Source organism: Squalius cephalus (genome assembly GCF_949319135.1).
Source record: "Squalius cephalus genome assembly, chromosome: 6".
In the NCBI taxonomy this organism is placed as follows: domain Eukaryota; kingdom Metazoa; phylum Chordata; class Actinopteri; order Cypriniformes; family Leuciscidae; genus Squalius; species Squalius cephalus.
This window is the reverse complement of record NC_137127.1, coordinates 1,012,319-1,037,070: the sequence shown is the minus strand read 5'-3', so window position 1 is coordinate 1,037,070 and position 24,752 is coordinate 1,012,319. Positions and strand designations below refer to the sequence as shown.

The following is a 24,752-nucleotide window of genomic DNA, read 5'->3' as shown; positions in this document are numbered from 1 at the left end:
ACCATTTTTTAAAAATAAATTGGAACCATTTTTAAAAATAAATTATTTGCACTTCATTTAAAGCCTTTATATATAACTAATTATAAAAGGAACAATAAATCTGCAAATATTGTAATGCATTTTAAATTTTATTACAATTATTTATGAAAACATATAATGTGAGCATCCAAAATAAAAGTTTGTGTTTACATAATATATGTGTGTGTACTGTGTATAATTATTTTATATTATATTATTATAATCACACATGCATGTACAGTACCAGTCAAAAGTTTGGAAACATTACTATTTTTAATGTTTTTGAAAGAAGTCTCTTATGCTCATCAAGCCTGCAGTTAAAAAAAAAAAAAACAAAAAAAAACAGTAATATTATGAAATATTATTACAATTTAAAATAATGGTTCTCTTTTTTAATATATTTTAAAATGTAAAATTTTTTTTAGCTGAATTTTCATCAGCAAGTACTCCAGTCTTTGGTGTCTTATGATCCTTCAGAAATCATTCTAATATGATGATTTATGATCAATGTTGGAAACAGTTGTGCTGCTTAATATTTTTTTTTATAACCTGAGATACTTTTTTTTTTTTTCAGGATTATTTGATGAATAAAAAGTTAAAAAGAACTGTATTTATTTAGAATAGAAATCTTTTGTAACGATATACACTACCGTTCAAAAGTTTGGGAACAATAACTATTTTTTTTTTTAAAGAAATTAGTACTTTAATTCAACAAGGATGCGTTAAATTGATAAAAGGTGATGGTAACGATTTATATTGTTAGAAATGTTTTTATTTTGAATAAATGCTGTTTTTATGAATAAATGCTGTTAACGTTTTACTCATCAATGAATCCTGAAAAAAGTATTCCAAAAAAATATATTAAACAGCACAACTGTTTCCATCATTGATAATAACTGAGTATCAAATTATCATATTAGAATGATTTCTGAAGGATCATAAGACACCAAAGACTGGAGTACTTGCTGATGAAAATTCAGCTTTGCATCACAAAAATAAATTACATTTTAAAATATATTAAAAAAGAGAACCATTATTTTAAATTGTAATAATATTTCATAATATTACTGTTTTTTTGTTTGTTTTTGTTTTTTTAACTGCAGGCTTGATGAGCATAAGAGACTTCTTTCAAAAACATTAAAAATAGTAATGTTTCCAAACTTTTGACTGGTACTGTATATATTTAAGAAATATTTGCATTTATATACTATATATATATATATATATATATATATATATATATATATATATATATATACACATTTATACATAATTTATATTATATATAAATACAAATATTTTACATATAAATAACACATTGTTCTTAAATATATACATGCATGTGAGTGTATATTTATATATACAAAATAATTATACACAGTACACACACATATATTATGTAAACACAAACTTTTATTTTGGATGCAATTAATCGTTGCCCAGCACTAGTTATAATGCACATTATGAAAGGCTTTGAGTAAAGCGTTACCTAAATATCTCATTGTAAGGAAACTACATGCAAACATCTCTGTCTTGGGCAACATTTTCATAAAGTGTTTCAGTTTCTGTTATATTAATACAGAAACTGATGATCATATTTGCCGAGTTTCAGATGCTCATGTTTTGGATTTCTGAAATGATTTGGAAAAGTCTCCCTTAATCCGACTGTTTCCTAACAGCATTCCTGCCAACATATCTAAATATCAGGCTTATCCGGTGGATTTGATGTGTGAGATCTTCAGTTTCCGTCACAGATCTTAAAGCTGTGGATTTGTCTGGCTGATCTCTGTGAGCTTTCAGAGGAATTCAAACCATCCACAACACAACCTACAGGAACGAGTCAAACCTCCGCGCCGACATTTAAAGGGCTCCTATAATGCCCTTTCACAAGATGTAAAGTAAGTCTCTGATGTCCCCAGAGTGTGTGTGTGAAGTTTTAGCTCAAAACAAATATTTTTTATAGCATGTTAAAATCGTTACTTTTTGAGGGCGAGCAAAAACGTGCCATTTTTGTGTGTCCCTTTAAATGCAAATGAGCTGCTACTCCCGGCACAGGGGGCGGAGCTTCCAGATCTTAGGTTTTAGGTTTAATGGTGTCATTAACCCGTGAAGAAGCTCGTTGTAGTTCCTACCAGCCGTTGTTGTAGTCGATTTCTGTAAAAGAAAATATCTCCCTTTGCTTTGAACTTTGAGCATAGTAACTTTGAGCGCTGTAACTTTGCAGATGTTGTTTATGCTCAAACACAACATTACACACTAACTAAAGTTAGAAAAGTGAAATCATAATCAACCCCTTTAACCTTCTCAGACAGTCGCGTCTGACATGTGCACGTGCAGCTTGTTATTCCGGCGTCTGTTACATCTCGTTTCTGCAGGATTTGTTGAAGTGACATGTCTGAAAAAAGCACAGCTGGAACGACAGGCAGATTCGAGCGTGGCTAATTCACTCACAAACACAAAAGATCCTTTGGCAACTGTTGTGCGTCTGACCGTCTTTACATGCAGAACGCTCTGAACTCTGGGTAACTAAAGCATGTGTGAATAACAGAGATTGGGAGATCAGACAGAACATACCTCTGCAAGAGAAGAGCTTCTGATCGACTATTATCAACATGTGACTAAAACACCTTTAACATGCTGTTAGACTCAATTAGGATCAAACTTATATATTTATAAGTCTTAAATATTTATATAAACTCATTATATTTAATGTCAAAATCAAAAGTCCCCCTGTAGTCAATCATTTTATCCCTTAAAACTCAACTTTGATCACCAAAATGACATATTTAAACATTTTCTTCTTGAAAAAATATTCTTCATGCCTTAAAATATCTTGAATGTAACTCGACACTCTTGCCTCATTTAGAATGCGTGGTTCTATGAATATGCAAATGAGCCCCGCCTCCACTCACTCACTCACTCAGCTCAGAGATCCACTGGTTGACGATCACACGTTGATCTGATTGGTTACAAGGTAGTTTGTGACGTCAGAAACACCAGCGATTTCAAAGCGTGTTTTTGAGACTGTCTTTGGTTCACTGCAGTTTTAAGGAGGAAATACTCAGCAATGCTGTCGACTTATGAACTTACACATGCTTTGTCTTAAAGCAGATTAAAAACACCACATAGACACATAAACAACATTAAAAGCTGGATTAGGGTGAGTTGCATCCTGTAATTATGCATAATTTACTGTGCATGTAACGTGCAACAAAGAAACTGTAAAATGAAGTGTTGCCAAAAGCATCATTTAGTAAAACAAACACTATCATAGCATACTTTACAAACTGAATATCATATCAGTATTTGCCTCACAGTAATGAGGATGGGATTACAGTAGGAGGTGTAGCTGTAAATGCAGCTACTAGTGTGCTTTATCTGAAGCAGTGTGCACTGTGCAACAAGTATGCTACTCATTAATAAATGCAATACACTCACCTAAAGCATTATTAGGAACACCTGTTCAATTTCTCATTAATGCAATTATCTAATCAACCAATCACATGGCAGTTGCTTCAATGCATTTAGGGGTGTGGTCCTGGTCAAGACAATCTCCTGAACTCCAAACTGAATGTCAGAATGGGAAAGAAAGGTGATTTAAGCAATTTTGAGCGTGGCATGGTTGTTGGTGCCAGACGGGCCGGTCTGAGTATTTCACAATCTGCTCAGTTACTGGGATTTTCACGCACAACCATTTCTAGGGTTTACAAAGAATGGTGTGAAAAGGGAAAAACATCCAGTATGCGGCAGTCCTGTGGGCGAAAATGCCTTGTTGATGCTAGAGGTCAGAGGAGAATGGGCCGACTGATTCAAGCTGATAGACGAGCAACTTTGACTGAAATAACCACTCGTTACAACCGAGGTATGCAGCAAAGCATTTGTGAAGCCACAACACGCACAACCTTGAGGCGGATGGGCTACAACAGCAGAAGACCCCACCGGGTACCACTCATCTCCACTACAAATAGGAAAAAGAGGCTACAATTTGCACGAGCTCACCAAAATTGGACAGTTGAAGACTGGAAAAATGTTGCCTGGTCTGATGAGTCTGGATTTCTGTTGAGACATTCAGATGGTAGAGTCAGAATTTGGCGTAAACAGAATGAGAACATGGATCCATCATGCCTTGTTACCACTGTGCAGGCTGGTGGTGGTGGTGTAATGGTGTGGGGGATGTTTTCTTGGCACACTTTAGGCCCCTTAGTGCCAATTGGGCATCGTTTAAATGCCACGCCCTACCTGAGCATTGTTTCTGACCATGTCCATCCCTTTATGACCACCATGTACCCATCCTCTGATGGCTACTTCCAGCAGGATAATGCACCATGTCACAAAGCTCGAATCATTTCAAATTGGTTTCTTGAACATGACAATGAGTTCACTGTACTAAAATGGCCCCCACAGTCACCAGATCTCAACCCAATAGAGCATCTTTGGGATGTGGTGGAACGGGAGCTTCGTGCCCTGGATGTGCATCCCACAAATCTCCATCAACTGCAAGATGCTATCCTATCAATATGGGCCAACATTTCTAAAGAATGCTTTCAGCACCTTGTTGAATCAATGCCACGTAGAATTAAGGCAGTTCTGAAGGCGAAAGGGGGTCAAACACAGTATTAGTATGGTGTTCCTAATAATCCTTTAGGTGAGTGTATATCACGTCTGGACGCACAATAATGCAGCAAATTCCTGATTCCTACCTGACACTTTCCCGCCACACACACCGATGTCTCGTTGTGTTCACAGGGAGTCCCGTCGACGACTCGCTCCGACTGACGGACGTAGAACCTGAAGCCGACGGCCCGACAGTTGAGCTCACAGGCCTGATCACTGGACACTGTGCAAACACACCATAAACACGTTCATGATGAGACACACGGACAGAAGAGAGTGAAACACTAGGGGTGTAACATTAAGGGCCCTATTTTAAGGATCTAACATCGTGTCCTAACTACACGCGACGCGCGATAAAAGCTTCTCCATGTTAATCAGAGTGTTTGTCCTATCCAGCCGCGACGACGCCACGCCACGATTCTGTTTTAGAAACGTTTCTATTTTTCTGCGACGTCGCGCTGGAACAACAAACACAAAGTGTGGCGATGATAATCTCAGGTACTGTTTATGTGCTTTATTTAATGTTAAAAGCGTGTCATGTGACTCTGAATATCATGTAGTGCTCCAGCTTTGAAGCTGTAAAAGCAACAATGGATAATTCACCTCAGATCTTCAAATCAAACAAATGGAAACAAGAACGTTCAAACTGTGAGCAAACAAGTGCATTATTTGTATTATCAGTAGCCTATGTATTTGAATAATGTTTAAATGGTGTAATATTTGTGAATTTGATTATGTAGCTACTCATCCATTTTCTTGCAAGTGCTGTCAAGATTACAAGATTCCACAAAATGTTCAAAGATCATGCAGTTGATACATTTGAAAATCTATCTAAGGATTATAACCTCCCAAGTAACCATTTTTTTAGATACCTCCAAGTAAGGAGCTATATAATAACAAATATACAGTCTTTTCAAGACCTCAGTCCTATCGTGGAGCATATCTTGAAAGTCTATGAAAAGTCAAGCTTTAAAAATGTAACGGGACAAATTTATAATATTTTAAATAATAACAATGATAACCAAATTTATAATATTTTAAACTCTTGGGAGAAAGACATTGGAATAACAGTGACTGAAGAAGAGTGGAGTCAGGCATGTAAAAATGTTTTCTGTTCTGTAAAGTCCCCCTATTGGCAGGAATATGCGTGGAAACTATTGGTTAGATTTTTTGGAACACCCCTGAAAATGAGTAAATATACAAACCAAACACAATACTGTTGGCGAGAGTGTGGTGAATGTAATGTTGACTTGGCTCATGTCCTCTACACATGCTCAAAAATCCAGCCATATTGGGTTAATGTGTTGGAATTAATGAAGCAAATATGTGGTCAAAATACTCATTTCGAACAACTACATGTCATGCTTGGCATACAGCCGAAAGGTTTAAACAAAGAAAATTATTATATCTTCTGGGTGTTGAGAATTACTACTATTAAACAAATAACTCGAGGTTGGATAAATGGATTGAGGCTGTAGAAAACTTGTATGAAAATGAAATGATAACGCATAAGATGAGAGGCAAAATGAAGTTATTTAAGATGAGATGGTTCGCATATGCTAACCAAATGCATTGAAAAACAAAAACCAAGCATGGATTTGGACCTGTGTAATTAGAGGAGGCATGGATGTAATCTCTGTGACATATGATGCAGCCATATGGAAATTTGTATGTCTGTATGTAAACATGTATATAGGGATGTATGTATGTATGCATACACGTATGTATATATGAATATATGGGTGTATATATATATACGTCTGGGTGTGTATGTATATATATATATGTACGTAGGTATGTATGTGTGCATGTATACGTATACATTTCCTTCTGTTAATTAATTCTTTTATTTTTATGTTCTCTTTTTGATTTATTTCTTGATTTTATTGTTTTTTTTTTTGTTTTTTTTTTAATTCACTGGGTGTAAAAGAGGAGAAAAGAAAGGAAAAATAAATAAATAATTGTGTCAACTCTGACATGTTAATTGTATGATCGCAATATGAACAATGTCACAATAAAAAAGTTTAAAAAAAAGATTACTCTCTGGTGCCGCGAGACTCCGCCCACACACTGAAAATTAAAAATGGTCGGCGCTTCCGGTGCTGGTCTAATTTTAGCTGGTCTACCATTGACTTTGGAGCAACATTTTTATTTGTTTATTTTAATAACGTGGCGCAGGACGTGAAAATGAAAATGCCGTCAGGCTGAAAGTAGCAAAACACACTTACATTGCGCCGGGTGTATGATAGGGCCCTATATCATGTCAAAATATATTGCAATACAAAAAATGCAACAATACGTATCGTGGAGAGTGACAATATGTATTGTGTACAGTTCACCCAAAATAAAAATTACTGTGTGAGAAAAAAATTCAAGTTTTCAGTGTTTTAGTGTCAGTACTACATTAAACTATTATATATAATGTTGAATATAATGTATAATAATGCAATGTGGGAATAATTGTGGGTCCTGATAATGTCAAATGTCTGATGTTACCAGTAAAAAGTGGACTACATTATTTTAAATATATCTAGTCAGTGAAAGAGTGCAAACATATTCATCTACAATAATTCTGTATTTTCAGCTTCAGAATCATGAATATTGTTATTCTGGTGTCTCTATTATCCTGTGCTTTGGGTTTCAGCACCAAGTCCAAGAATATTCATTTACAGTCACAATGTAATATCAAATTTAGCATTTTAATCAGCAGTTCATTTTTTTGTTAACCATTTATCATAAGTCTTGGAGTATCACAATAATATCGTATCGTGACATGAGGGTATCAGCACACCCCTTCTAAACACACAATAGACTGTCTCTGACTCAGAGACTGCCAAGGAATCATTTCATCACACAGAAGTTTAGAGCCGCACAAAGTTTAATACTTCGAGTTTGTTGAAATCACTGTGATCTCTAGTACTAATGAGAACAGAATCCGACGCTTGTAATGATACACAGCGTCCACAAGAGGACAGCAAAGACACACGATGAACCAGAACCAGTCTGAAAAACATCTAGGAGTTATGAAAACTTTATTTCTGAATGTTCATGGGTATCATTCTTCAAACATTATGGGAACGTTACTTTTGAATGTTCTCTGAAACAAGTAACATTTGAAAACATCCACCTCAAAAGTTTCAGAAAAACATTCCATGTATGATGTGTAAATAATGCTTTTTGTGCTGATGTTTTGAGAACGTTATTAAAGGGCAGATGACTGCAAATGAACGTTTTATTAACGTTACTGGAAGAACGTTTGTTTATAACTTTGAGAGAACCTTGAGAGAACATTCCCTGTTTGCTGTGGTGAAAATACACTAGTTTGTGTCATCAAGACAAAAACATAAAACTTTGGCATGAATTCATCGTCAGCTAATCTGCAGCCTGTGGGATATAAGAATATTCCACACAAACCTTAAACGTACGTGAACATGAATCAAATACTGGCGCAGCATCAAAGTTCATAAATCCGAAAACATTCGCTGTTCCACAGGATCCGACACGCCGGGAAAATCTCCTGAAGCACAAATTATTAACTCACTGAAATATGACTAACTTTAATTGTAACATGATCATTAGAGTTAACAGCACAAATACCTGTGTCATTCAGGATGTTTTTCCTTCGGGTAACAAAAATGATGAGATTTATTTAGCTTTAATTTAGTTTAAATATAGAAATGTTAAATGTCATTCTTCATTACTCCAGTCTTCAGTGTCACATGATCCTTCAGAAATCATTCTAATATGATGATTTGCTGCTCAAGAAACATTTATGATTATTATCAGTGTTGATAAGTTATATTTTTTTGGAAACCGTGAAACACTTATTTTTCAGAAATCTTTGATGAATAGAAAGTTTAAAAGAGCAGCATTTATTTGAAATGGAATCTTTTGTAACATTATAAATGTCTTTACTGTCACTTTTGATAAATTTAAAGCTTCCTTGATGAATGAAAATGTACTGACTGATAGTGTAATAATAAAGCATAGGAGATCTACCAAATGTTGAAACACTGATATCTAAAAAAAATCATTCCATCACCTGAACTTAACGAATCTGCTCACCGTCATGAAAAGGTTCCCACTGGTAAAGTCTCCCCATGAAGCGCTGCGTGTTGAAGGAGGAGCACTGCACGTCTCTGATTGGTCTGCTGGATGACGGACAGGCCTGAGAATTCAGAAACACACCCACACATACTTTTTTTTACAAATCTCTTTCGCCATATTAAAGTCTTAAGTGTTGCGAGTAAATCTTCCATCTTTTCAGTGTTTTTATACAGCATCAGTTTGTCCTCAAATGCTTTACATTCTTCATTCTTAACATTCTTTAAAATAAAGGTGCATTCACACCATGTTGTAATTACCACAATTGCGAGATTAAGATTTGTAAAAAGTGTTCACGTCCTCGTAGAACTTGTAATTACAAGTTGTAAACTGGGATTATACTGTGAGCTCCCTCTTGTGACATGACTGCTGCAGATTCATTTTGGAATTAACATTGTTGCTATAAAAATGCATAAATCCGAGTCAGGAACCCTTTAAGGTTCTACATGTGATGCGACTGATGAAACCCTTTAAGGTTCTACATATGAAGCGACTGGACTGACGGAACCCTTTAAGGTTTTACATGTGAAGCGTCTGACGGAACCCTTTAAGGTTCTACATATGAAGCGCCTGATGAAACCCTTTAAGGTTCTACATATGAAGCGACTGGACTGACGGAACCCTTTAAGGTTTTACATGTGAAGCGTCTGACGGAACCCTTTAAGGTTCTACATGTGAAGCGTCTGACGGAACCCTTTAAGGTTCTAAATATGAAGCGCCTGATGGAATCCTTTAAGGTTATATATGTGAAGCGCCTGATGGAACCCTTTAAGGTTCTACATATGAAGCACCTGATGGAATCCTATAAGGTTCTATATGTGAAGCGCCTGATGGAATCCTTTAAGGTTCTACATATGAAGCGCCTGATGAAACCCTTTAAGGTTCTAAATATGAAGCGCCTGATGGAACCCTTTAAGGTTCTACATATGAAGCGCCTGATGGAACCCTTTAAGGTTCTACATATGAAGCGCCTGACGGAACCCTTTAAGGTTCTACATATGAACCGCCTGTTGGAACCCTTTAAGGTTCAACATATGAAGCGACTGGACTGACGGAACCCTTTAAGGTTCTACATATGAATTGCCTGATGAAACCCTTTAAGGTTCTACATATGAAGCGCCTGATGAAACCCTTTAAGGTTCTACATATGAAGTGCCTGATGGAACCCTTTAAGGTTCTACATATGAAGCGACTGATGGAACCCTTTAAGGTTCTACATATGAACCGCCTGTTGGAACCCTTTAAGGTTCTACATATGAAGCGCCTGACGGAACCCTTTAAGGTTCTACATATGAAGCGCCTGACGGAACCCTTTAAGGTTCTACATATGAAGCGACTGACGGAACCCTTTAAGGTTCTACATATGAACCGCCTGTTGGAACCCTTTAAGGTTCTACATATGAAGCTCCTGATGGAACCCTTTAAGGTTCTACATATGAAGCGCCTGACAGAACCCTCCGTTTATATATATATACACATTGCAGTTAACTGTTTACTATTTTCACTTGTTTGTAAAAATTGTTACATAGGAGAAATGTTTTTGTTTTTGTTTTTTGTGCACATGGAGGGAGACTGATTTTGCGCTGAATAAGATTGCATATAATTTCGCTCTACTCTTTTGTATAATGACAAATAAAGATTCTAATTTTGATTCTGATCTCATGACATCATGTCCTGTTTTTGATTAGTTTAGATGTGTTTGGTCCGTGTTGCGTTCATACTTCAGTCGAACTGCACCAAAGTTAATTTTATTCAAATCAAACCTGCCAAGTGTGAACACACCCTCAAGAGTTAAAAGTGCCCTGTTCCTGGGGTTAATGATGATGTTAACCAGGGTTAAATGTTGTGTGAAAGCAGTTTCTCTGCAGATGTTACCGTGGTGTTGCAGATCTTGTGCTGGTTCCGGGCTCCGGGGCAGGAAGCGTTCGGTACCGCGCCGTACGCTCGGTTCTGCACTGCCGGAGTGTGAGAGCGCCGGTTCTGATGGACGTCTCTACCTTGCGTCCTGTAACTCTGGTGCGGGACGTTTAATGGCGATCGTCTCCATTTGTTTTGGGATGTTTGGCCAGAATCTTTCAGTAGAGGCGTTACGTATGAAATCCTGCCGTATCCGTACGTCCCTGGACTGATGCCACTGTTTGCTTTTCTTCAACAGAGAAGAAATATATAGAGAAAGACAAAAGTACATTTACTAATTTAGCAGACGCTCTTATCCCACGTGATTCATCTTAGGTAATAATTCCTAACTGGTGTTAATCACCTCATGTTGCACCAGTGGATGTGATCAAATCCAGCAAACAATCATCAATATCAACTGGTTTGGCAAATAGAGGTTTGTGAGTTGATGAAGCTAATAATTCATTAAATCAAATGTATAATTAAACTAAACAAATAGTTTTCACAATAAATCAAAATAGCAATCTATCTTATCAAATCGCAAATATCAGTTTATTTACACGAGTGCAGCTTCGGCTCACCGGAAATGATTCTTCTCACAAACTGCAAAAGTTTAACGTGCATTTGAGGTTCACTTTATTTACACTCACATTCACAGAATTTACAACATTTATGCGACAGACGTTTACAGCATTTCACTAATAATCTGCCAAAAGAACAACTTGAGAGGATTTGAGTGGAACTCATGTGTGAACAACTTTTTAAAAAAAGTATCTATTTTCATTAGCAGTAGAGTCTTTGTTCATTGTGTCTGAATGAATTATGATATAAAATGAAATGTCATATTGCATTTCAAACTGCGATCACACAACAAACGGCTGGTAGGGACTACAATGTTAGTGACATCACTAACCCTAAAATTTACATAAACTCCGCCCCTGGGAATGCTATTTATATATTATTATGACAGAATATGCTAATCAATGACTAGAAGATAACTACACATCAGATACATAAATTAATCAACTAACCATTGAAACGCTTCTACATTTTGTCACTTCTTCTTGAGTCTCTCCATCTTTCTGACTCCGGTTTGAACATAAAAGGCTAAAAGATTTCGAAATTTTTGTTTTTTAACACACACACACACACACACACACACACACACACACACACACACACACACACACACACACACACACAAGCTATTCAAGCTCCGCCCTCTGTGCCGGGAGCAGCAGCTCATTTGCATTTAAAGGGACACACACAAAAGATGAAGACAATGCCAAACCTCCATCCATGTCTGAGACTCTGCTGACTCTGGCCTGGTGTTGATCCGCTGGGATCGACCCGACAGACTCTGATCCGTTCCTGAACTCCTCCACCGCAGGAGAGCGAACACGAACCCCACGAACCCCAGGAGCTCCACGACCCCGACCCCGCTCCATCAGAACCAGTGAGATCTCCAGCAGAACCAGTCAGCGGATCAGGCCGCATCTGAGCACGTAAAGAGGAAATAAACAAGAACAAAACTGAGATGTAGAGGTGTAGCGATACTCTCATGTCACGATTCGATACATATCACGATCCTGAACTCATGATACGATACTATTGTAACTGTAATCTTACAGTTAAATCCGACCTCTAGTTCATAGACGCCAGAGGAGAACTGGCCCCCGACTGAGCCTGGGTTCTCCCAAGGTTTTTTTTTCTCCATTAGGTCCTGATGGAGTTTTTCGGTTCCTTGCCACTGTTGCCTTTGGCTTGCTCAGTTGGGGATATTTGGGGATATTTAATTTAATTAATCAATCAACGATACTATTGATCAGCATTACCAAACGTGGACGTTCCACTAGAAACAAACATTGATGTATTGTTTTAATTTATTACTGTGAAGCTGCTTTGATACAACCTATGTTGTGAAAAGCGCTATATAAATAAACTTGACTTGACTTGACTATTGCGATACTCCAAGACATATGATAAAAGATTTACTGTTGATTAAAATGCTAAATTTGATATTACATTGTGACTGTAAATGAATATTCTTGGACTTGGTGCTGAAACCCAAAGCACAGGACAATAGAGACACCAGAATTACAATATTCAAAATACAGAATTATTTCAGATGAATATGTTTGCACTCTTTCACTGACTAGAAAATAATGTCGGCCACTTTTTACTGGTAACACCAGACATTTGACATTATCAGGACACACAGATATTCCCCCATTGCATTATTATACATTATATTCAACATCATATATAGTAGTTTAATGTAGTACTGACACTAAAACTCTGAAAACTTTTTGTGAACTATACACAATACATATTGTTGCATTTTTGTATTGCAATATATTGTGACTCGATATATTGTTACACCCTGAGTAGTTTGATAATGACAGTAGAAGAGCCAGATCTCGTCAAACAGCAGGACGAGAGCTGTCAATCAACAGCTGACAGCCAATCAGAGGGCAGAGGGCGTGACCTGGTCATTCTCAGGGTCAGCGAGAGGTCAGACAGCTGGATATCAGCTGAGTGTGTGTGTGTGTGTGTGTGTGCGTGTGTGCGTGTGTGCGTGTGTGTGTGTGTGTGTGTGTGTGTGTGTGAGTGAGTGAGTGAGTGAGTGAGTGAGTGAGTGAGTGAGTGAGTGTGTGAGTGTGTATGTGAGTGAGTGAGTGAGTGAGTGAGTGTGTGTGTGTGTGTGTGTGTGTGTGTGTGTGTGTGTGTGTGTGTGTGTGTGTGAGTGAATGAGTGAGAGTGTGTGTGTGCGTGTGTGTGTGTGTGTGTGTGTGTGTGTGTGTATGTGAGTGAGTGAATGAGTGCCCTTGTTTATATTACATTGTGGGGACCAGCCAGCGGTCCCCACTTTTCAAAAGGCTTATAAATCACACAGGATGAGTTGTTTTGAGAAAGTAAAAATGCAGAATGTTTCCTGTGATGGGTAGGTTTAGGGGCAGGGGCCGTGTAAGGGGATAGAATGTACAGTTTGTATGGTATAAAAACCATTACGTCTATGGAGAGTCCCCACAAAGATAGTGAACCAGACATGTGTGAGTGTGTGTGTGTGTGTGTGTGTGTGTGTGTGTGTATGTGAGTGAGTGAGTGAGTGAGTGAGTGTGTGTGTGTGTGCTACATAGTCATAAAGTCAAACATGAATACCTTCCTCTGGTCGTGTGTGTGAAGACAAATGAAGATCGGCCACAGGATCACAGCGACACTACAAACACAAGATGACATTATTACACATGAACAATGCAAACGCTTTACAGTGCCACTGGAACAGCTGATCACCTGATGTTCAGAGCGGCTCTCATCCTGAAGCCTGACCGCACTGCACCTGGACACACACACACACACACACACACACACCTGTGCATGTCGTCAGATGTCACTCAAGTTCACTATTAGTCCTCAGTTAACCTTTGACCCGACCTGTGACCTCTGTGACAGAAACACTGCAGCTGCTGCATTCAAGTGCACGAGAGTCAGTAATAATGAGACACGGATGAAGGTTTGAGTGATATTACAGTATGAGATATTACAGTATGAGATATTACAGTATGAGATATTACAGTATGAGATATTACATGAGTTACAGTTACACTACCAGTCAAAGGTTCTGGATCGGTAAGATTTTTAATGTTTTTAAAAGAAGTCTCTTCTGCTCACCAAGGCTGTGTTTATTTGATTAAAAATAAAAATATAATAAATTATAATAAATATAAAGTAATATTGTTAAATATAATGACAATTTAAAATGAAATTTTCTATGTGAATATACAGTAAAGTGTAATTTATTCCTGTGATCAAAGCTGAATTTTCAGCATCATTACTCCGGTCTTCAGTGTCACATGACCCTTCAGAATCACTCTAATATGATGATTTGATGATCAACAAACATTTATGATTATTAACAGTGTTAAACAGTTATTTACATTTTTATTTCAGGATTATTTGATGAATAGAAAGTTCAAAAGAACAGCATTTATCTGAAATAGAAAGCTTTTGTAACATTGTTAAATATATTAAAATAGAAAACCATTTTAAATTGTCATAATATTTCACAATATTACTGTTTGTTTTGTATTTTTAATCAACTAAATGCAGCTTTGGTGAGCAGAAGAGACTTCTTTTAAAAACATTTAAAATCTTACCGATCCAAAACTTTTGACTAGTAGTGTACATGTATTATATGAAGGCTGTAAGTTAGTAACATAAGTACCATGGTAACACTTTGGTGGAAATATGCTTCCATTTCTGTAGTGCCGTGAAAATATCGCGCAACATGAATACAGGCAGCAATGCTGTATATCTACATATATATGTAAGAGTGAGTGCAGCAATAGTGTGGTAAAGGTGTGGTAATAGTGAAGTACCCGTTGAGCTCCAGCTGTTCTAATGGAGAAAGTGTTGGTGTGTGACGCGTCCTGACGCGCGTGATCCGGTGCGTTCACTATTCCCGCAGCTCGCGCGTCGCTCGTTACCAATAATCTCCATCATTAATAACATTCAGACACTGTGTTTCCAGTCCTGTAAAAGTTTCTCCGTCACACACACATCCGTGAAGAAACCAAGCGCTCGGATAGAGACAGGAGGAGTGCGCGCGGCGCGCCACCTGAGAGAGAGAGAGAGAGAGAGAGAGAGAGAGAGAGAGCGAGAGAGGGGTAGAGAGAGAGAGAGTTGTGTGTGAGAGAGAGGGGTAGAGAGAGATAGAGAGAGAGAGAGAGTGTGTGTGTGTGAGAAAGAGAGAGAGAATGTGTGTGTGTGAGAGAGAGAGAGAGAGAGAGAGAGAGAGAGATTATAGAGTGTGTGAGTGTGTGTGTGTGTGTGTGTGCGTGTGTGTGTGTGAGAGAGAGAGATTATAGTCTGTGTGTGTGTGTGTGTGTGTGTGTGTGTGTGTGTGTGTGTGTGTGTGTGCGTGTGTGTGTGTGTTGAAACACTGTGGTATCAAATGTTCACACGTTCTAATTTGTTGCACTGTTTATTTGAAGTTACACTGACGGTCAAAAGTTTTCGTTCTGTAAGTTTTTAATGTTTTTGAAACTGTAACTTTAACTGTAACATACTGTCACTTTTGATCAGTTAAATGCATCCTTGATGAATAAATGTATAATTTTCCCCAAATTAAAAAAAAAAAATTCTTACTGACCCCAAACTTTTGAACGGTAGTGTTTAATGTTACAAAAGCTTCTATTTCAGATAAATGCTGTTCTTCTGAACTTTCTATTCATCAAATAATCCTGAAATAAAATTGTAAATAACTGTTTTCAACACTGATAATAATCATAAATGTTTCTTGAGCATCAAATCATCATATTAGAGTGATTTCTGAAGGATCATGTGACACTGAAGACTGGAGTAATGATGCTGAAATCGTCAACCAGTGGATCTCTGAGCTGAGTGAGTGAGTGGAGGCGGGGCTCATTTGCATATTCATAGCTCCACGCATACTAAATGAGGCAAGGGTGTCGAGTTACATTCAAGATATTTTAAGGCATGAAGATTTTTTTTTTTAATATTTTAAATATTTCATTTTGGTGATAAAGATGAGTTTTACGGGATAAAATGATCGTCTAGAGCGAGACTTCAGTTCTCAGAGTTTCAAAGGTTTCAGGAGATTTGAGGATTCAGGTTTAATTAAACAGGATCTTTTATAGATCATCTCCAGCTCAGGAGGAGGAGTATCCTCTCCTCTTTCGATCTGATCCTCTGTTCACTGTTCCTGTCAGCCAATCAGACGCCAGGGTTTGGTTGGGGCTGAAACAACACTCATCAATCTTTCATTTCACTCTGATTTGAGCCGGAGTTAATGTTTAACAGGAATGTTTCAGGACAAAAGATGTTGATTCAGGAACACATGTGCACAGATCGCTTCAGTTCAGACGAGTTCACTGGATTACACCTCAGATCATCAGAGTTTCTGCCTCGTTTTCCAGCACTAATATCTAAACATCCTTAAATCAAGACACATTTACTGGAGAAGCGAAATATAAATATAAAATTGCTCAAAATGAAGTGAGTTTGTGCTTAAAACAAGAACTAATATCTGCACTGGGGTCAGAAAAATCTTCATTTAAATGGAAAACAATATTTTTTCTGACTCCACTGGCAGATATTTGTTGAACAATAATAATAAGAGTTAATTGGCAAATCATTATCAGGCTGTCTTTGCACATACAACATGTGTTCTTTGTCTGCTCAAATAAAGGCGAACCACATGATCAGTTTCAGGTCAATCCAAATGTTTTCACATTTTTTCTTTTTAATAACCAGTAAAGTACAAAACATAAATCAGTGCTTGTGAAGGACATTCAGTAAGGAGAAGCGACAGGCATTGGAGAGACAGATGTGCAACACTTGCGTTCAGCGAAGACTCGACTGATGATGATAATGACTTTCTGCGCGCAGGTTTGAAGAGAATCTTGACATGTTTATAGTCGTTCAGTGAACTGAAGGAAACTCGACTGAGGGTTGTTCGTAACACACCTGGAATGTACCTGTGTAGAGTGTGTGTTAATCAGGAGCACCATTACGAGACGTTACTGGCCCACAGGAGAGGAGATCATGTGACGTACATTCAGGTACGACCCGAGACCCTTCAGTCTTCGCCTTTTCTCCCCATCACGTGTTTTAGTAATCACCCTAAACTATCACTCGAAAGATTAAACACTCGAAACACTTTGAAATTGCGTTACTACTTTAAAACCTTCCAGCTGGCTCCTCCCCTAATGGGCGGAGTCATGTTTTACCACTCCCTCCTAGTGGGCGGAGTCATGTTTTACCACTCCCCCTAGTGGGCAGAGTCATGTTTACCACTCCCCCTAGTGGGCAAAGTCATGTTTTACCACTCCCCCTATTGGGCGGAGTCATGTTTACCACTCCCCCTAGTGGGCAGAGTCATGTTTTACCACTCCCCCTAGTGGGCAGAGTCATGTTTTACCTCTCCCCCCTAGTGGGCGGAGTCATGTTTACCACTCCCCCTAGTGGGCAGAATCATTTTTACCACTCCCCCTAGTGGGCGGAGTCATGTTTTACCACTCCTCCTAGTGGGCGGAGTCATGTTTGCACTATTTTATAATCAAACTTGACAAAAACACATTGTTAGAAAGACTCAATGTTCTGTATTTGGCATCTGTTTTGTAATAGAATTAATATAAATTTATGACAGGAGAACGCATAAAAAAAACAAAAAAAATTGATATTAACTTCGCAAATTCGGAACACAACTTGGCTAGACATATGGCTTTGATTTTAAACTAATTTTACAGTAAAATGTTTTTATAAATACTACAGTACATTTGCTTTACTGTAAACTTAAACTTCTAGAACTTTTTTCACTTCTGTAATCTGAGTGTCTTCTTTTAAAAAGAGACCGACCTTATTTTAAGTTTTTTAAAGGATTAGTTCACTTAAGAATTAAAATATCCTGATAATTTACTCTCCCCCACGTCATCCAAGATGTCCATGTCTTTCTTCCTTCAGCTGAAAAGAAATCAAGGTTTCTGAGGAAAACATTCCAGGATTTTGGAATGTAAATTGTCAGGAAATTTTAATTCTGATGTGAACTACTCCTTTAAATGATAGTGCATTTTCATGTCTACGCTCAAAAAGGGGGGGTGACAGATGCCGAGTTAAAACACCTCTACGCCTGTCATTTGCTGTGCGTGATCCGCTGGAGGCACGTCTGTCTGAACGCCTGTGTGTCTCTCATCTCCAGCACAGAGTCTCTCACGAGCTCGGCGAACAGCGAAGGCCAGATCTTCTGTAGTGTTTCTCCCTTCACACTGTGACTCGAGGCCCGGTGGATCAGACCTCGCAGATACTGATGAACCATCGCGGAGCGCCGAGAGACATCGCCCTCCTCCTGAGACGCAGAGAACACCTCATTAAAAACATTTTTGCATTACAAAAGTTATTTCCCTTTAAAGGTGCAGTGTGTGATTTTTAGCGGCATCTAGTGGTGAGGTTGTGAATCGCAGCCAACAGAAGTTAAGGTGGCCGACAGGAAGTGATGTCGTCGTCTGAGCCAGCAGAGAGTCGCCAGTTAAACAATGAGGTTTCTTTACAAAGATAAATGAAGAAATTAGGTTTACTTGATTATTCAGTAAAACGATGTTATTGCGAATGTTATTGTTTCTTGTTCATCATTGTGTCAGTGTTTTATTCGCTGACTTTAGCTGAAGCTTCTTTGCACGAAGAACAACATAGTGACGAAACGCATTTGTCCGTTCAGAGCCACCGTAGAAACATGTGGATGTAAGGAGACCCGCGGTGTGTGTAGAGAGAAACGCCTCATTCTAAGCTAATAAACACATAACGGTTCATTATGTAAGGTCTTTATACACCACTGACAACATAGTTATGAATATGATATTGCATTTCTGTCAACAGATCCTCCTAAATATTACACAATGCACCTTTAAGAAACACATTCATTCAATCATATTTCTCCTATAACACAGTTCATTGTGTACTTCATCATAATGTTTCCTTCTACAAATATTTCAAGTCAAGTCATCCTCTTTGTCACTCCATTAAAAAATATTCACATAATAACTTGAAGTTGTTTCCATTTTGCTTTTAAACAAGCTCCATACATCAACTTTCCTTTTTTCGTATTTTCCTTATCAATTGCTATCAATAAATTGAAAAAAATCACATTACAATCTTTACTATTAAAACCGAATGCAATAATTTTTTCCCATGTCTTTTGTGTCATGCTCGTATCAGATCTTTCTTTCAGCATAGATTTTACAGTGTTTCCCAGTGTTGGCCTCACCTCAGGGCCGTCGGACACTCGGCTGGGGTAGTTGAAGAGCGCTCGGCTCAGACCGTCTCCCGCATGTTTGCCGTTGTCCTTCAGTTCCTCTGGACTCTGACCGATTCTCCGACCGCGACCGTCCAGCAGGAACTGCAGCTGACGCTTCCTACACACACACGAGTGGCGGGAACAATACGTGTTTTGAATGATCAGTAGGAGTATAGTTTTACTTAGGAAGTCCATGCTGCAATAAAATAAATACAAATAAAAAAATAAATAAATAAACAAAATATATATATATAAAAAATATTCAATAAAAAATATTTATATAATTTAAAAAAATTATAACATGAACATGTTGCCTATATATACTGAAAAAAATAAAAAAATAAAAAAAATAAAAAAATTCATTATTCATAATTCCCATGACTTTTCCAGGGCCCAGTTGCAGAAACACTTTGTCTTAAAGGGATAGTTCACTTTGAAATTAAATTTTGGTATGTTTTAGCTTTCCTCAAGGGCATCCAAGATGTAGGTGTCTTTTTTTCCGCCGTAGTTTCAATTTTGATATTTTTAGGTCAAACCGTTCTTGTCTGTCAGTCATATAATGCAGGTCTATGGTCACTGTCTCAAAGAGCATGCACAGAGTCCAAATTAAACAATTCCCCATCGTCCAAATTAAACAATTCCCCATCGTAAGTACACATTGATGGCCTAAGACACGAAACGAGCGGTTTGTGTGAGAAAACGAACAGTATTTATATCGTTTTTACCTCTTATACACAGCCACGTCCAAGTGATCTGAGGGCGCGGGCGCATCCTATTGCATCCTATCCTGGTGTGTGATGTGTACGCAGACTGGTGCATAGATATATATACACTAGATGTCGCCTTGGCTACGGCAGTTCATTGGAACGAATGTCTTTAATGTAGAACGAATGTCTTTAATGTAATCTAGTGTATATATATATCTATGCACCAGTCTGCGTACACATCACACAGCAGGATGCGCCCGCGCCCTCAGATCACTTGGATGTGGTTGTGTATAAGAGGTAAAAACGATATAAATACTGTTCGTTTTCTCACACAAACCGCTCGTTTCGTGTCTTAGGCCATCAATGTGTACTTACGATGGGGAATTGTTTAATTTGGACTCTGTGCATGCTCTTTGAGACAGTGACCATAGACCTGCATTATATGACTGTCAGACAAGAACGGTTTGACCTAAAAATATCAAAATTGAAACTACTGCGGAAAAAAAGACACCTACATCTTGGATGCCCTTGAGGTAAGCTAAAACATACCAAAATTTAATTTCAAAGTGAACTATCCCTTTAAGAACTACTTTGACAAACTGCTTTGAATGTGATAAGGAGTATCTTGTATTGAATACGAAAGCGTACGGGTAGCCAATGAAGTCTACAATGAGTAATGTGGGAAGATTTCTTTGTGTATGTGAGGACCCTAGCTGCGGAGTTCTGAATATATTGGATCTTATTTATAGATGAATTGGGTAAGCCATAGAAAAGAGAATTGCAGTCAAGCCGTGAAGTGATGAAAGCGTGAACTAGGGTCTTAGCATCGCTGATATTCAGAAATGGGCGCAAGCGCGCGATATTACGAAGGTGAAAGAAGGCAGACTTAGTGAGTGAGAAGATGTGTGGAAGGAAGGAAAGAGAGGAATCAAAGATTATACCAAGGTTTTTGACAGTGGTGGAAGGTTGAACCAAAACTCCAGCAATATTAACATTGTCAACACAGAAACGGGATGTAATTTGAGGTGAACCAATAAGAAGTAGATCTGTTTTATCAGTGTTGAGTTTGAGAAAATTACTGGTCATCCAAGCATTTATATCATCAACACAAGCTGATATGGAATTTGTGGGGAAAGGAGCATTGCGTTGAGAATGGATGTACAGTTGGGTGTCATCTGTATAGCAATGGAATTTAAAGCCATGATGATGGATGATGTTACATAATGGGAGCATGTAGATGATGAAGAGAAGAGGCCCAAGAACAGAACCCTGAGGAACACCGTGTGGGACAGAGGCAGTAGTGGACTTAGCCTGGTGGATAGAGATGTAATACTGGCGACCAGACAGGTAGGAGGTGAACCAGGATAGGGCAGATCCAGGTTCACCTCTCTCCTTTCAGCATCACTGTCAAACCTCTGCAACTGATCCAGATGCTGCAGCAAGAGTGTGTTTATCGAGCCGAAGAGACACACGTCACTCTCCTCATAAACCTGCACTGGTTGCCAATCAGATTCAAGGCACTGATGTTTTCCTACAGATCAAACACTGGATCTGGCTCCCTTATACCTAAACTCACTACTTCAGATCTACAGACAAACCAACATTTATTCAGACACCTTCAACATTTCTCACATTATCACAGTTTATTTGCAATGGTAATTTTTGGTTTGACTGTATGTGTCTCCAGAAGCTTGTGCTCTGCAGGTTCGGCTTCTTGTGTTGCATCATCCCAAAGAGACACTTTCAGAATCACTTACACGAATAAAGCGCTATAGAAATAAATCTGTCACACACCTGGACTCCTCCAGCAGCAGAAGCAAGCGACAGCGTGGCGTTTCGGTCGCAGCGACGTGACCAAGAGCCCCGAACATCAACTCGGAGGCCGTGATGTCATTCATAGTCACCTGAAACACAGATATATCATCACACACACACACACACACACACACACTCGTCATACACAGCAGTGAGTGACGCTGGCGGAGCTGTTCGGACCTCCGTGCCGTTGATCTTCTGCAGGTTGAGATGCTGAAGTCTGTAGATGAGGAAAGATCTCCAGAGCGTCAGTCGCACCACAGGATTGCCCTCCGGATGGACGGTGATCTGATCGAGACGCCGGATCTGAGCCAGAGCCGACAGCTGAGGAAGATGAGTGATGCTCGTCTCCATGAACATCAGGTGCTGTGGCGGAAACACCATCATTACAGGTGCATGTTAAAGAGGTCATGACAGCAAAACCAAAATATCCTTGATATTTACACATTTAAAGGTGCAAGGTGTGATTTTTAGCGGCATCTAGTGGGGAGGTCAAAGTGTTGGAATCATTTTTGGTCCCAAATTTGTATTAATGTCACTGGTAGTCACTATATGAAGAGTTTCTGGGTATAATATGTCACAGTTTACTTTATTTTGCTCTCCTCACTTACATAAATGAACTATAGTGTCCTGATCACACTAGTGAAAAAATATCCGTGTCTGAATAATTTTAGCTTTGACTGTATCTATAAGGGTCTGATCCTCACCGTGAGGTTTGGGAATTTGAGGCGGATGCGCAGGAATGTGGGGATGATGGAGTCGAAGTGTATGTATCTGAAGGAGACGGTGGTGACGCTCGAGGCCGTCTGGACCCCCCAGCATCGGTCCAGCGTCTCCAGGGCCCCGGGGCCGAACAAGCGCAGTGTTTCGCCCTCCAGCTCCGCCAGGTGACGCTCAGACATCGACAGGCTCTGAACGCCGGGACCGTCCTGAAACCTGGAGACACACACAGAACATTATCATGCAGGAGTGTTTCGTCTCGTTTCATTTCCCTGTGATGAGCGGGAGTCTCCGGCCTTGTCCACACTAAGTATACATTTACACGACAATAATACGCTTAAAAAGTTTTTCCTTTGAGTTTTCCGCGTACAGACAACACCATTGTCAAAACGATCCCCATTCACACGGATCCACGAAAGCGACTAAAATCGCTGTATTCTGCTGCCAGGCCAGTAGATGGCGATGAAACACTATAGACTGAACACGTAATACGCATGTGCATGACGTCATCGTCTTCAGAGATTCATGTTTTTGTTGTTTACTCGGAGACCGCTTTGAAAAACGTGCACTTTGAAACCCGTTTTCAATACTTTGCGTTTTCAGGATCCCAAACCGCAGTTTTCGTGTAAACAAATGGCCAAAACACATAAAACGTTTTACGGTTTTAGTTGAAAACGGTGTCGTGTAAACAGCCCCTAATGCGTTTTTATTAATGAAAATGAAGCTTTTTGAAAACGCTCTCCAAAGTGGATAAACTTGAAAAACAGTGTTTTAGCGTTGTAGTGTGGACTGTCAAAACGGAGGTATTTAGTTTAGTCTAAATAGTCATTAGTCTAAAGTTTAGTCATGTGACGCATGTTTTACCAATAGATATTGATGTTTATAGCGGTATTGTGCCTTAAATGTGTGATTCACTTTCACACTGTTACTAAAATATGTTACTTCACACACTCTTCATATCACAGTCCTGCAAATATGACAGAAAATGTACTCGTATTTGCTGTCCTGTGGTAAAACATGAGAACAGTTTTAGTGTTTTAGACCAAACATATAATGGTGAGTGAGTGCGACGTGAACGATGAGATATTATGCTAAATAAAATGATCCTGTCATAACCTGGAGACACACACAGAAAATCATCATCAAGAGTGTTTTGTCTCGTTTCGTCTCGTTTCATTTCCCTGTGATGAGTCTCCGGCTCCTGTAACACAGGACTGAACGAATGATTTAAACGCTCCTGGCAAACATGTTAGGACAGAGTCTCTTCTCAGAGGAATATTTGGACTGTGTTCACACTTGGCATGAAGAGATCGACGGCAGCGTCTGTCTGTGCTCCAGACCTGATCAACTGAACCTCTCGAAACACAGATCAAACCACTCATTTCAATGGACTTCTACTGTTTATAGAGAGTTTTAAGTACTATAACTCAACACTAACCCAAACACAAAACGTTCTGCATTTTAACAATTAAAAAAACACAAAAAAACAGATAACACTTTATTTTACAGTGTCCTTGTTACATGTGTTACATGCACTTACCATAGTAATAACAGTAAATTATGTATAATTACATGCAACTAACCCTCACCCAAACCCTAATCCTACCCTAACCCTAGAGTAAGTACATGTGGTTGCTTAATATTACTCAGTACTTAAATATAATATACTTACACTGTAACAATGACACCTTTAAATAAAGTGTAACAAAAACATTAATGCTCTACTGAAGCCCAGTTTGGTTAATTAAAATGAGAGTGATTTGGTTGAGAGATTTAATTTTGAGAGGTTAATTCAGAGGGAAATGATGAGTTTTTAACTAGCAGCTCTTGATGTGATTCACGCTTTAATCCTCTGCCCACATACAGACTGAAAACACTCAGACATCAGACGCTGATAGACAGAGTGTGTGAGTGCGTGTGTGTGTGTGTGTGTGTGAGTGAGACGCTGATAGATCTGCTCTTCTGCTCATCGCTCACTCGCTCTATTCCTGAACTAACTCTGTTCATGTGATGGATTAAACTGAGCCGGCAAGAATAAGAGAATCACTGCATCACTGAGATAATAT

At 38.7% G+C, this 24,752-nt stretch overlaps 2 protein-coding genes across 3 annotated transcripts in view; both read right to left on the bottom strand.

Moving 5' to 3' along the window:
- thsd4 (thrombospondin type 1 domain containing 4) overlaps nt 1-15,240 on the bottom strand; it is a 48,796-nt gene extending 33,556 nt beyond the window's left edge. The window contains exons 1-7 of the mRNA XM_079874702.1: nt 15,012-15,240; nt 13,927-13,972; nt 13,795-13,852; nt 11,924-12,129; nt 10,612-10,882; nt 8,698-8,800; nt 4,719-4,855 (exon numbers count right to left, since the gene is read on the bottom strand). Coding sequence (XP_079730828.1) covers nt 4,719-4,855; nt 8,698-8,800; nt 10,612-10,882; nt 11,924-12,129; nt 13,795-13,852; nt 13,927-13,949 — 798 coding nt within the window. The 5' untranslated portion in view covers nt 13,950-13,972; nt 15,012-15,240. The remainder of the gene's footprint in view (nt 1-4,718; nt 4,856-8,697; nt 8,801-10,611; nt 10,883-11,923; nt 12,130-13,794; nt 13,853-13,926; nt 13,973-15,011) is intronic.
- Nucleotides 15,241-16,845: 1,605 nt separating this feature from the next.
- The window catches only part of LOC307160034 (leucine-rich repeat-containing protein 49-like), a 29,594-nt gene continuing 21,687 nt past the window's right edge, over nt 16,846-24,752 (bottom strand). The window contains exons 14-18 of one of the 2 annotated variants that reach the window (XM_079873835.1): nt 22,674-22,902; nt 22,147-22,332; nt 21,946-22,055; nt 19,415-19,562; nt 16,846-18,499 (exon numbers count right to left, since the gene is read on the bottom strand). In XM_079873835.1, coding sequence (XP_079729961.1) covers nt 18,287-18,499; nt 19,415-19,562; nt 21,946-22,055; nt 22,147-22,332; nt 22,674-22,902 — 886 coding nt within the window. In that variant the 3' untranslated portion in view covers nt 16,846-18,286. The remainder of the gene's footprint in view (nt 18,500-19,414; nt 19,563-21,945; nt 22,056-22,146; nt 22,333-22,673; nt 22,903-24,752) is intronic. The other variant, XM_079873836.1, reaches the window with a different exon arrangement.